The sequence below is a fragment of the Suricata suricatta genome, chromosome 9 (assembly GCF_006229205.1).
Source record: "Suricata suricatta isolate VVHF042 chromosome 9, meerkat_22Aug2017_6uvM2_HiC, whole genome shotgun sequence".
Lineage (NCBI taxonomy): Eukaryota > Metazoa > Chordata > Mammalia > Carnivora > Herpestidae > Suricata > Suricata suricatta.
In genome coordinates, this window is record NC_043708.1 from 136,899,338 (window position 1) to 136,911,905 (window position 12,568).

At 52.9% G+C, this 12,568-nt stretch overlaps 1 protein-coding gene across 1 annotated transcript in view; it reads right to left on the minus strand.

The window, feature by feature from the left end:
* Positions 1–84: 84 nt before the first annotated feature.
* BNC1 (basonuclin 1) overlaps positions 85–12,568 on the minus strand; it is a 36,420-nt gene continuing 23,936 nt past the window's right edge. Inside the window, exons 4-7 of the mRNA XM_029952308.1 lie at positions 12,400–12,499; positions 10,954–11,189; positions 6,488–8,358; positions 85–1,223 (exon numbers count right to left, since the gene is read on the minus strand). Coding sequence (XP_029808168.1) covers positions 575–1,223; positions 6,488–8,358; positions 10,954–11,189; positions 12,400–12,499 — 2,856 coding nt within the window. The 3' untranslated portion in view covers positions 85–574. The remainder of the gene's footprint in view (positions 1,224–6,487; positions 8,359–10,953; positions 11,190–12,399; positions 12,500–12,568) is intronic.

Below are 12,568 nucleotides of genomic sequence, written 5' to 3' on the forward strand. Positions count from 1 at the left end.
ATGAGACCCCTGAAGGGGGGATAAAAGCCATTCTCCCCTCCAGATGGAGGCAGGGTCTCAAAAAGTCACCCCCCCCCCCCCCCCCCCCGGAACCGGAGTCTGGACGGCAGACTCATTGAAGCAGGAACTGAAAGATGCGATCTTTGGGGACTGGTCCTGACCGGTGGGGACAGTCTGCTTCCCCGGGACCCTCAACTGACCCTTGACACCCGTGCAGAGCCCAACCTCAAGCTACCCCAAGGTCCTGGGCCCCTATTGTCGCTCTGGGGACCCGGAGCTCTCCCACGGAATGTGTAAACAGATGTGGGGAAAGCTGTGTTTCTGCAAGTTTTGGTCCGGGAACAGCCTCTTGGGCTCCGAGAAATAACAGGACCTTAACGTCTGCCCCAAGGCTGACGTCCTCCAAGGCTGGTCTTTTTGCTCATCCTGCCGCAGAAGACTAGAAAGTCAACTCAAGGACGTCTCCGCTGGGCTTGCCCCAAGCGGTGTTAAAACTAGAGACGCTTCTTTGGACTACCGTATTCCTGAATTCTGACCCACATGCTCAGCCCTGCACACCTGCTCTGCCACCCTGTCACTGCAGATGGCTTGGGGAGGGGGCCAGGCTCTTGTGCAGGTTGGGGTTCTGGCTGTGTCTGTTCCGGCTGCGGACAGAGGAGAACATGGTGTTGCAGCCCGGAACTTTGCACTTGTGCAGCTGGCGGAGGTGCACAGTTTTGTAATGGGCCCTGAAGGTCCCTTTGTTACTGTATGTCTTTTGGCAGAGGTGACACGTGATGGGCAGCCCGGAAGGCAGGCTGGCGAGGCCCTGGTCGGCCTTCTCCATCAGGACGCAGAGGGGGTATTCCTCCTCGCTGTCCTCCATGAGCACGGTGCCCTCCTCGCTTGCCCCGTCTGAGTCCCAGGAGGAATGGCTGCTGCTCTCAGACTTGACGCTCGAGGTAGTGCTCAAATCCAAGATGGTGCCTTCGCTCGGTGGGCCTGAGTTGTAGCTCTCCAGACCGGCGCTGTGGACTTGGGTTATGGGGTAGACCAGACGGCCCATCCGACTCGTTCCCTTGAAGATGACAGATGTCTGGGAGGCTTGCGGGGTGAAAGCCACATCCTGATAGGGTTCCTTGGCCACATCTTTCAGAAGGTAGGCTGCATGGAAATGGTCTTCAGGGCTCGCCAACGCTTCCGGGCTCAACACTTTTTGGTGGAGATTTAGGTTTGAACTGTGTCTACAAGAGTGAAAATACGGTTAGCAATGGGTTGGGCTGTTGTGAAAAACAGTCAACATTCCAAGTGGAGACACGAGGAGGATAGCACAAAACACTCATGGCGCAGAAGTGACAAGAAGGGGGGAGGGGTGAAATGCGCTGGCCCAGTGCCGTCCACCAGCCATCAGAAGCTAGCACAGAGCAGGAAAGCCCACAGCCTGGAGTCTTGGAATACGTAGACCTTCTTAACTTCCACTCTGTGATGGACACGTACCTTCCGGAACCTCATCTACAGAGAATGGCTGGACTACTTCAATTAGGCCAATTTACCTGGGACCCTGCGACCAGGGGAATCCCAGAGAAAACTGGTTCCAATAAGGAATTAAGCAGAGGACTTTACTAAAAATATTTTTTTTAATGTTTATTTAATTTTGAGACGGAGACAGAGCACAAGTTGGGGAGGGGCAGAGAGAGAGAGAGGGAGACACAGAATCTGAAGCAGGCTCCAGGCTCTGAGCTAGCTGTCAGCACAGAACCTGACATGGGGCTCGAACCCACAAACCATGAGGTCATGACCTGAGCCTAAGTCAGAGGCCATCCAGGCGCCTGATGTGGAGGACTTTATTTCAAAGAAACCAAGAAATGTCTTCCAGAGCTGTACTGTCCTGTATGATAGCTTGCTCATTTGTGACCACGGAGGTCCCGAAATGTGGCTGTGACACACGCAGAAATGACAAGATGTCAGATGGGCAGAATGAAATGAAGGACATTGTGAAAACTCGCCTCTCCTGTGTCTTTCGTGCTTTCTCAACGTGCCTACTAGAAACTTAAGTTTCCGTGTGGCTTGCGTTGGGGCCTCTGGCATTGACAGATCTGTCAGCACAGAAGTTCCACAGGTGAGCAGACCTCACTGGCAGGAAATTGTGTGCAAGAGAGACAGGGCAGGAGGGAGGGAGGACGCTAAGTTCAGTTCATGTTTGCAACGTGGCACTGTAAGCCAGACAGGTGTTTTGCAAATGCAGCATGAATATCCCACCAACCCGCTAGCCAGTGATTAGTCCTCAAGGGTGGATAATGAGCATCCATTATGACACATGCTAACTCGAACAATATCATTTAGACAAAACTTGTCAATCCGTGTCGGCCTGGCCCAGAGCGCCCCTGCTAACCCGCAAAAGCAGCCTTGACCGCAGGGGCAGTCTTCCAGGTGACAGGACCGTGGTTCCCAGAAGGCAAAAGAGCCTCCCTTACCAGGACAGGTGAGAATGCGTGACAGGGCCACACTGGGAAAAACCTCACCAAAATAACGACGAGTTGAATTTTCTTTCCAAAACCTCCAAAGACGTGGCGGTGGTGGTGGTGGTGGTGGGGACATGGATGGAAACTTAATCGTATTTCAAAAAACGTATAAAATTTGCTGTGTGACTCCCTCCCTCTATCCCTCACACTTTCTTTTTCCGGACGTCCTCAGAACGGCAGCCTCAGATTGCCCGCCCTGTACGCAAGCCTTACCAACTGCAGGGCTGCCCTGTGATTATGTCAGTGTTCTGGGCCGAAGGGGCAGGGATGTGTCTGCAGAAAACCAGACACTAGATTGACACGTAGGTCCCGGGACAGAAAAGCGGTTAAAAACAAGTCAGACAGACACGCTCCTGGGCACCTTGCACGGGAAGGTCTCGGCCGTAACGAGCCGTCAGCCCGAGCGCGCCCACGGACACCGAGAGTGGAAGCATGGGATCCTTCAACCTTCTCCCAAAGCCTCCGAGGGCTGGGAGCACTTCCTGTGTGCTCGGACCAGTCACTACCACAGTGCAAAGCCCTCTGGACCATGTGCCAGCTTCCTGCTGCCAGGATTGCGGACGCGGTGCCTGCTGGCTGTGTGTGTGCACACGTGTGTGTGTGCAAGTGCGTGTGTGTGTGTGTGTGTGTGTGTGTGTGTGCGCATGTTCCCTGACGCTTCCTTCCCTATCCCCCCTTCCCACCCCTCCCCGGTTTCTGTCTCCTTAGACTAGTGGTTCTCAAAGTGTGGTCTGGGCACCCCTAGTGGTACCCTGAAGCCAAAACTCATTTCATTAGGAAACTAAGACATGATCTGTCATGACAGGATTTGTCTTTTTCACCGTCGCTCCTTCACAAGCAGACCGTGGTTTCCCAGAGGCTACGTGACATGTGGTCTTGGAACAGGGTGATGTAAGAGGCCAGCTGTTTTCTGCTAAGCCAGACGTTACAGAGATGTGCAAAAACGTGAAAACAAAGTCACTCTTCTCACTGCGTTTTTGTTCTAGAAAATGGACTTAGTTTTCATTAAATGCTATGCATATGTTAACATATAATAGGTTTATTAAACATATAATAGGTTTATTACTTTAAGGGATGAAATACTTATTTTTTTTTAGTTTTAATTTCTAACGCAGTGAACGTTGATACTTCTACACCCAACTAGACAACTGCTCTTGAGGGCCCCCAGGTTTTAAGAATTTGGGAAGGGGTTCTGAGACCAAACTAAGAGCTGCTGTTCCCGTCATGCGCCCTCTTCCAGGAAGCCTTCCCTAGCTTCTCACAGAATCTAGTTCAGTGGCCCCACTATGTGCCCACAGCAGCCTGTATCTCTCACATGAGAGCAGTCCCTGCAGTGAGCAGAAATTGCCTATTTACTGGCGTGTCTTTCCCACGAGCCTTCGTGAGCAGTGACTGGGTCCACAGCACCTCACGGAAGGTTCTTGAACAAAATTTTTTTGGTGACAGAAGCATCCAGGGTGATGTTCCAGCCCTTTCCTGAGGGACCCTAGTGACTGAACTCGTAGTGGCTCCGAGAAGGGAAGAAAGTGATCCTGACCACAGAGTTCCCATCTCTGATCCCCGGAAGGCCCCAGGCCTGCCCACATGGTCCTTCTAAAATGGTGCCACTTCGGGGGAGCTCCCAGGGGGCTCAGTTGGTGAAGCATCCGACTCTTGATTTCAGTTCAGGTCATGTTCTCACAGTTTATGAGATCGAGCTTTGCGTCAGACTCTGTGCTGACAGCGTGGCCCAAATGCGACTCTCTCTCTCCCTCCTTCTCTGTCTGACCCTCCCTCCTCCTGCCTGCTCTCGCTGTCTCAAAATAAATAAATCACATAAAAAAAAGGCGCCATCTTAATCAGATTCTAGGAAAATGCCTTCCTGGTTCTAGACCACTAGAATTAGTAGTTTAAATGTAGAATTCAAGTTGCTTCCCTGGAGGGGGGGGCACTGTAGGCCAGGACACGATCATAAATATCAAGGACAATCTGCCTGGCAGGACTATCTTTTCTTCAACAGAACAGCCTTTTCATGCCCAAAGCCTCCTCCTGGAGGTTCAACATGCCAGCGACCGAAACGGGAATTTTACCTCCTACCGCTCATGCTCTATCCCCCTCGCTCAAGGCGAGCATGTTCTCATGAGCCCGATCCGGGACCATGTGGGCATCCTTGGACCTTCCCCCCTTCAGGAAATCAGGGGTCACGCTTCACACGAAAGTAGCGGCGATGCGGAACTGCTTTAAGTCAGGCTTCTCTGAGCAGACCTAACACGGTAACATCCTGCGAACCCTTTAGCATTTATCAGAGAGTTAGTCTTTTCCTTAAAGCCTCCTGGGGTCACCTCCTGGTGACGCACCAGCTTCCCGTCACAGGCTGGGGAGGAAAGTGGCGGGGGGGTGGTTACGGGACTCAAGTTCATGAAGAAAAACACACGCCAGGCGGGAATGTCAGGGCTGCGTCCCGGAGGGATGAGATAGATCCGCTCCGTACCTGGCGCCTTGCAGACAGGCTGACGCTGTGTGCGGCTCAGAACACCCAGCACCCAGAGACTCTCCCTTTTCAACCAGCATCACAGACCCCGAAGTAACCTGCTAAGCGCCTTTGTTCTTTGATATCTGAATAATTTAAAAATCTTCGAGGAGCCTGGGGGGCTCCGTTGGTGAAGCGTCTGACTCTTGATTTCGGCTCAGGTCATGATCTCACGGTTCATGACTTCGACTGAGCCCCATGTCACTTGAGGGGGGGTTCTCTCTCTTCCTCTCTCTCTGCCCCTTGCCTGCTTGTGTGTGCACTCTTTCTCTCTCAAAATAAACAAACTTAAAAAATAATTTAAAAACCTTCAACCATGCAGTTATTCCTTTTTATGAACATAGCTGGTTAAATAGACATAGAAGAAAATATTTCGTCCAATGGGCTTCACATGATAAAATGAAAACCAGACAAGTTTGGGAAGTTACATTGAGGGTTGTAAGTCCCCTCCCCCCGCACCCTGCCTCACGTGAGACCAACTCTCGATTCTTTGCCCCGAACTATTTGGGCCAGATGTGTTTCTGAATTCACACCGCTCAGACTTTAGAAGGGCAGAGTGACTGCATTTGCTGTAATATTTTGTTCATGTCCCCGTAATAAATCCATTAGTATTTCAGTATGGAACACAGAATTAAAAAATCCACACCTAGGGAAATTTAAAAAAAAGATTACTAACAGCCTCACGTTATTTCAGATCAGGTTTTGCAGCCAAGTGTGGTTAGATTTGGAACTGAAAATTCAGGAATGTGGATCAAAAGAACAGGGTTTCTCAAACTGTGGTCCCTGCAACAGCAAGAGGGGTAATCCCCTGGGAACTCAGAAACGCAAACTCTCGGCCCTCCCCCACCCCCTTCCACCTGCTGAAGCAGAAATTCAATGGGCAGGATGCAGAAGGATGTGTCTTAACAACCCTCCAGGTGATTCAGATGCACTGGAAAGCTTAAGAATGAGTGCCTTACAGGCACCCCAATGTTCATAGCAGCACTGTCAACAATAGCCAAATCATGGAAAGAGCCTAAATGTCCATCACCGGATGAGTGGATCTAGAAGATGTGGTTTATCTATACAATGGAGTATTACGTGGCAATGAGAAAGAACGAAATCTGGCCATTTGTAGGAAAGTGGATGGACCTCGAGGGTGTCACGCTAAGTGAAATAAGTCAGGCAGAGAAGGACAGATACCATATGTTGTCACTCATAAGTGGAACAGGAGTAACTTAACAGAGGCCCATGGGGGAGGGGAAGGGGGAAAATAGTGGGGGAGAAGGAGGGAGGCAAACCATAGGAGACTCTGAAACACTGAGAACAAACTGAGGGCTGATGGGGGTGGGGGAGAGGGGAAGGGGGTGATGGGCATTGAGAGGGCACGTTGGGATGAGCACTGGGGGTTGTGGGGAGACCAACCTGACAATAGGTATAAAGGAAAGAAAAAGCAGACCCAGTGCCTTGGGAGACAGGCTCACAGCGGGCGTCTTACCGGTCTCGGCTCCGGCGGGAGGGGAAGGTGGCCCGGCAGCCCTCCACGGTGCACGCATGGCTCTCTCTGGCGTGCATGTTCTTGTGGTGCATTTTCACACCGCAAGCGTTCTTAAAGGTCTTCTTGCAGATGTCGCACTCGAAGCGGTGTTCTTCCTTCTGCCTGCCTGATGCCTGCTGGCCCGCAACGTCCAGTTCTTTAGAATCTTCGAAACACGGGAAAGCCACGCCCCTGCTGGCCAGGGCGCCGAAGAGCCCGCCGGCCAGCAGGCGCTGCTGCAGCCGGACGCAGTCGGGCAGGGGCGCGCAGGGCTCCGCCCCAGGCGTCGGACGAAGGTCACGGCCACCGGAGTCCGGCTCCCGCAGCACCATGGTCGGCGCCCGCTTCTCCTCGGGCTCGGCGCCCCTCTCTGAGCGCCGCGGGGCCTGCTCGGGGCTCCTGCCCGTGGCTCCGCTGGCCTCGGTCCCCGAGTCTCGACGGCAGCCCCTCTCTCCTCCGGGGAGAGGCCCCCCCAGGCCTCCTGACCGAGTGTCCTGGTCTCCGGGGGCTCCGTCTGACTGCGGGCTGCAGGCCTCCGGCTCATCTCCGCTGGCCGCCCGCAGGGGCCTGTCCTCGTCTGAGCTGGGCACCTGCCTCCTTTCCTCCGCGAGCCCCACGGCCTCCTTCTCGATCTTGATGGGCATGCTGGACTTGCGGGATTTCTTCTTGGGGAGGGCGTCCGGCAGCCCCTCGCTCAGAACCAGCTGCTCCGGGATGGAGGAAGACAGGAGGGGCAGGGACGGCAGCACCCCGGGCGTGTTGGCCAGCTCCGCCGGCGTGGCCGGGCTGCGGTAGAAAGGGAGGACCGGCTGGACTGTCTTTAGGTTGGGGAAAAGCACCCCGTTCTGCCCAATGCTCGGGAAGGCCGGCTGGCCCCCGGGGGCCTCCCCGGCGCTGGCGAAGCCGGGCAGGGGCCTGCAGTCGGCGGGGGTGGCCAGGAAGCCGGGGCGTTGGTAACCGTCGGGGGCGGCCAGGCTCAGGCTGTTGCGCAGATCTTTGTCCCTGTTGTTTCTATTCATGGGCATGTGCAGCCGGGGGTTGGGGTTGGCGCTGTGGCGGTTGCGGCTCCGGAGGGAGCTGAAGACCATGTTACAGCCCTCGATGGTGCACTTGTGCTTGATCTTCAGGTGGACGGCGTTGTAGTGGATCTTGAGCGTGCCCTTGTCGTAGAAGGTCTTCTCGCACGCCGTGCAGAACACGCGGCCCTTCTTCGTGCCCAGGCTGTTCCTCTCGGACTTCACCTTGGCCTCGGGGGACAGCTGGGTCCTTTCCAGCTTCGTGAGGACGCTGTACGCGCTGGAGTCACTCAGGTGGGCGTGGTCCTCCTTTCTCGCCGTAGTTTCCGGACAGTTCAGATACGCCTCTTTCTCCCCCGGAAATGGCGTGGAGCCGGAAGTCACGAAGCCAGGGCCGGGGAAGGGCCCGTGGATGTCCCGTGTGGGGTCCTGACTTGGGTCCTGCCCCTGCTCCAGCACGTACTGCTCGGGCAGAGACCCGATCAGCGTGGGCGGCACGGGGTTGAAGAACTGGAAAGGCAGCATGAAGGTCATGTTGTTGATGAGGTTCTCGAAGGGGTGCAGGCTGCCGGGGTTCCCCTTGTCCACAGCGGCGGGGAGGCTGGCGCCCCTGTGCCCGCAGCTCTCGATGAAGGCCCTGATGTCCACGTTCGCCGCCGCCGGCGGGACAACGACGGGCGGCTCGTCTTTCTCTTGGATTGCCATGAGCTCCACGATGGACTTGGTTTCCCCGAAGCGAAGGAACTGCTGCAAGGTGGCCACCTCCTCCTCGCTGCTCATGATACTCCAGTGGTCCAGCACCTTCCCCGACGCGTCCTGAACCGGAATTAAAAAGTGCAATTAATTTTACCGCCCCCGCCTTCTCTAGAAGGAGCCGCGCGGTCAGGGCCCCCCATGAGCGCCGCAGGGAGCCCCGGTACACACTGGATGACAAAAGGCCCTCCGGACGGGTGTGGGGCCCGTGGAGTCCGGCCCCCACTCACGCTGCTCTCCTAGGCCAGAAACTCTGGGCGAATAAGCCGCGCAAATCATAAGCAGCAGTCCAGAAGAGAGACGGAAAGTTAGATGACTCGAGCCTGAGGGAAATCAGGTGATTATTTTCCATCTTATCTCAAACCAGTTGGCTGTCTTGCATTAGGCATAATAATTTCCCCCCATGAAAATTAAAATATGTATCATTTGAACAACGGTAACTTCTCTGAAAAGTATAGCCAGAGCCATCAGGCCTAACACGGCTCCCGTATTTATTCTGCTTCGAGTTTAATAATCTTCCCAAGCAACTCACATCAGAAAGCAAATGAACCTATATTGATCTACTGGCCGTGTTTGCAAAGCAGAGCTTTAATTACACTGGAGTGTTGGAGATCTTTCCAACTCTAGCAAGGCCTAACTTTTCCCAAAACTATAATAAATATTTTATCACAGAACATGTATTTGATGGCCTACTGAGATTTTTCACAATGCATGGAAGAGTTTTGAAGATGATGAGGGATGTAACATCATAAATTTTTGATGCACTAGAGGTTCAAGGTAATTGATTCCATATTTTTAATCCTAACACTAGAAAGCAAGATTATTAAGATCATTAAATATTGATCTATGTCATAATGTAAGATCATAATGCTACTCTACATAAAAGGTTGCTTTGAGCCTGCTGGGGGTCCTGCACCGAGGTGAGCAAACGTGTCTCCCGAGGAATATTGGGGGCAGCAGGGTTCAAAAGAAATGGGTTCAAATCCTAGGTCGGCCACATACAACCTGAGTGACCTTGGCCACAATTTAGGGCACTTGGAGCGTCTGGCTTTTTAAGTGGAAAATGGGGATAATTTACCTGCCGTGTGAGGTTTCACTGGAAGAAGGTTCAGGATGATAAATGGTGTTAAGTGTTTGTTTTAATGACATGGCCTGCCTGGAGGAGACCGACGTGCTTGTTAGTCTTGGAAGTATCTTCATCTATTCATCCCCCAAGAAGTATATTCAATATTCATTGAAATTTTGACATTTTGTTTAAAAAAATTTTTTTAGGGGCACCTGGGTGGCTCAGTCAGTTGAGCATCTGGCTTCTGCTCAGGTCATGATCTCACAGTTCGTGAGTTCGAGCCCCACATCAGGCTCCGTGCTGTCAGTTAGCTCAGAGCCTGGAGCTGCTTCAGATTCTGTGTCTCCCTCTCTTTCTGACCCTCCCCTGTTCATGTATGCTCGCTCACGCACTCGCTCTCTTTCTTTCTCACAAAAAGAAATAAAAACATAAAAAAAATTTTAATGTTTATTTACTTTTGAGAGACAGAGAGAAGCAGAGCATGAGTAGAGGAGGGGCAGAGAGAGAGGGAGATACAGAATCCGAAGCAGGCTCCAGGCTCCGAGCTGTCAGCACAGAGCCCGAGGCACAGCTCAACCTTACGAACTATGGGATCATGACCTGAGCCGAAGTCAGACGCCTAACCAGCTGAGCCACCCAGGTGCCCCTGAAGTTTTGACATTTTCTAGTGCAGTGGCAAAGAAAGAAAAGGGCTGCAGCTGGTTCATATGTCAGAGAAATGCTTTAATTTGCAACAGGAAAGATGTCCTTGGCTTGTGGAGATGAAACGTTAGGCCTACCTCCATGACCTGGTCAAGAAGGAGGTAAGCCTATTCTGCAAAATAACCAGAAGGGGGAAGGGGTGGAGGGCTCGGCGGAGAGACGAGAACACTGGGGAACCAGAGGGAGTCGAGGAGCGAGAGAAGGAGCAGGCGCTGGAACATGGACACGTCACGGGATGCTGGAGCCCAGAAGGAGGGCCCGAGGTGGGGCAGCACGGGACCCTCGCTGTCTGCCACGTGGTTCGGGAACAAGGGCTACTTTTCTCACCCCTATGCCCTGAAGAAAATCGGGCACAGGTAGCACCTTGTGTCAGTAGGTGGCCTACAGACAGTAACATGGGGCAAACACTTTATTGTGGGAGGGCTGACTTAGCAAAATCCATGTCGGAGAATACGTAATTGCCCCCACATTGGGAAGTTTCACAGATATCTGGGGGGAAAGCACTGCAGAACACGAGGTGGGGGCTTGAGCCATTAGAAAAAATATTAAAAAAAAATTTTTAAGTTTATTGATTTATTTTGAGACAGAGATAGTGTGAGCAGGGGAGGGGGCAGAGACAGAGGGAAAGAAAAGAGAATCCCAAGCAGGCCCCGCACTGTCAGCGCAGAGCCCAACACAGGGCTCGAACTCATGAAACCGTGGGAGATCATGACCTGAGCTGAAACCAAGAGTCAGATGTGTAACCAATGGAGCCACCCAGGCGCCCCAGAAAAGATATTCAAGGGAATGATGCTGCCAATGGCTGGAGCACCAGAGGCAAGTGGCTTCTACGTCACTGGGACATGGATTTGGGAAGATGTTGTGGGGGTCGGGGGCCACGCTCACCATACCTGTAGCACGTAGCCCCGGATGTAATCCTGAAGGGTCCAGTCCAAGGCGTGGAGGATCTGGACGACCTCATCTTGCTTCAACACACTGAAGAGCCGGTCCAGTAGGATTTTCAGGCGGACAGGGATGGCCTGGGTCCCATAGAGCATGAGGCTGCTGATATCAAACACCACATTGGACTGGACAATCTCCACCTGGCTTGTGGGGTACACAGGGGGGATCCTCAGCTTGCTCAGAGCTGAAAAATCAAACCCAAGAAAAATTCCGTCTGTAAAGATCCTACTTCTAAGAGGAACACTGAGCAGGTGGTGGGCTAGTGGGAGCTCTGAGTTCATGTGTTCTGAGAGAAAAGACCAGTAAGATGCAAATGATTAACAATCTTATTTTAAAAAGTTAATTTATTTTGAGAGAGAAAGAGTGTGTGAGTAGGGGGGACAGAGAGAGGGAGAGAGAGGATCCCAAGCAAGCTCTGAGCTGTTAGCATGGAGCCTGATGTGGGGCTCAAACTCACAAACTGTGAGATCATGGCCTGAGCCGAAATTAAGAGTTGGATGCCTAACCAACTGAGCCACATGGGCGCCCCTTGATTAACAATCTTAATAGTTATCAGGCTCTGAATTATTCATGGGAATTTCGAAAATAAGATGAACTGGCTTCTTCTTTGGTCCCTGTGGCATCTCCAAGGAGTAAGATACGGCCCCATGCAGGGCAGGGGCAAGGAAAAGGGGTAAAGACATATGTATGTAGCAGGTGCATAATCAAAATATGGAAAAATTGGGAAGAACAGGATCCGCTGATGAGGAACCCAGGGCTGGGGATCTGACAGATCTGGGTTGGTGCCCTCATCTGTCACTTCCAGTCATCAGGCTCTGCCGATTTAAGCCACCAGAATCTGTGCCGTCCAATATGACAGTCATCAGCTACACACAGCTGCTTAAACTTATTGCATGTTTAATTTTATTGAATTCTTTGTATGTTATTAAACTATTTTGGTCTTTAAATTCGATCAAATTGGAAATCCCGTTTTTCAGCCACACCAGTCACATTTCAACACTCAGCAACTGCCAGAGCTGGTGTGGGATTCCCGGGTCGGGCAGACCGGAATACAGGATGCCGAGTTAAATCCGAACACAAGCCTCACGTAAACCGTGAGTGGGCTAGGTTCGCACTGAAAATATTCACCAGGACGTGTTCAGGCTGAACAAGTTGTTTCTCTGAAATTCTAATTTCCCCGAGCAACCTGGGTTTCAGCCGGCCATCCTGGAGGCCGCCGCACGGGACGGCGCAGGACACTGCCGTCACTGCAGAGTGACCGCCCACGCCCGTCACACGGAGCTGTGACGGTTCAGAGATGGCAGGTACAGAGAGACGGGGCACCCAGGGCTCCCGTCCGGGGGCGGACTTAACGTTGTCCCGGGACAGACGGCAGGAGGAGGAGGCATAGTTACCGTGGGCCACCCATCCGTGTCTGCACTGCTCGCACTGGCGGTGGTTGATCTTCCCCGGCTTGAAACTCTGGCAGCTACAGTTGAGAGTGCAGCCGATCGCCTGCGGAGCGAACACAGGCGGCGGGCGCGTGAGTGCGCGCGGGGCTTCGCCACCCAGACGCGGCCCTAC